At 46.4% G+C, this 1,171-nt stretch overlaps 1 protein-coding gene across 1 annotated transcript in view; it reads right to left on the minus strand.

Annotated features, from left to right (window-relative positions):
• LOC101851920 (ATP-dependent RNA helicase dhx29) overlaps positions 1-1,171 on the minus strand; it is a gene marked incomplete at both ends in the record, with an annotated part of 11,294 nt that overhangs the window by 3,103 nt on the left and 7,020 nt on the right. Inside the window, 1 exon segment of the mRNA XM_005113417.2 lies at positions 96-308. Coding sequence (XP_005113474.2) covers positions 96-308 — 213 coding nt within the window.

Below are 1,171 nucleotides of genomic sequence, written 5' to 3' on the forward strand. Positions count from 1 at the left end.
TCCCCCACAAACACACACACACACCCACCACACACATACACTGCCAACCCCACCCCACCCCACCCACAAACAATCCAGCTCATCCCACAATTCACCTGAGGATAAAGGCCCGCAGTCAACACGGCCTTCACCATAGCCATAGAGGACGGGTCAAGGTCATTTCCCGAGGGTGCGTGATCCGCTATTTTTAGAACACCGTGGGCGGACAACTGCGGCTCTGTTCCTCCAAGCCGCGAGGCAGAAGAAGCCCCGGCTACGTCGTCAAAGCCGATGGTTCTGATCAGTTTGATGAGATCTTTTTTCACATTCTAGGGGGAAAAAAACCCAGAATCTATTGTCAGAAACAAAAAAAACCAGGATTTTTAACAAAAAACAGAAACAAAAAAAACAGCATCTTTGTTTGTTTCTTTTTTTTTTTAGTAAGTGTTTTAAGGCACTTGCAACACAATAAGGTTATATATAAGTGTCGAAGATTAGAGGTGCTACAAGAGAGTAAAAAGTTGTTCCCGCATCCGATCCGGACATTGGGGATGGCCTTGTTAGTGAGACAACTTCCTGGGCCTTCGGCATATTGTGGTAGGGTGGCCAGTTCCTTTCCATGCCGCCTTTACTTCCCCAACTCGAAGTCAGGTACCCATTACTGCTGGGTGGGCAGGAGGGGACGAAAAAAATCCATGTCCGAACCGAGGCTCGAACCCGGACTTTCCGCTTCGGAGACGAGCGCACTAACCACTCCGCCACTGCACCCTCTACAAGAGAGTAACATACACAAAAAAGGAGAGGAGAATAGATAAAGACGATAGATGTTTGATGGGAAAGAAGAAGCAAATCACACCAGAACAACCACCGACCACCCACTGGTCAGAAACGAAACAATAGAATCTGTTGTCAGAAACAGAAAACAGAATCTACTGACTGTCAGTTAGTTTTAGTAAGAGTTTTACAGCACTTACGACACAATAAGGTCATATAAGTGCCAAAGATAAGAGGTGTTACACAAAAAAAGGAGGAGAAATCAGGACAATAGGTGTTTGATAGAAAAGAAAAGGAGGGAGCAAACCACACCAGAGTAACCGCCAGCCACCTGCATCATCTACTGTCAGAAACACAATTAGATGGAACAACTCCCGCCTGAACCTTCCAGAACTTGAACCTCATAACAGTGGGGCGG

Source organism: Aplysia californica, unplaced genomic scaffold, assembly GCF_000002075.1.
Source record: "Aplysia californica isolate F4 #8 unplaced genomic scaffold, AplCal3.0 scaffold02274, whole genome shotgun sequence".
Lineage (NCBI taxonomy): Eukaryota > Metazoa > Mollusca > Gastropoda > Aplysiida > Aplysiidae > Aplysia > Aplysia californica.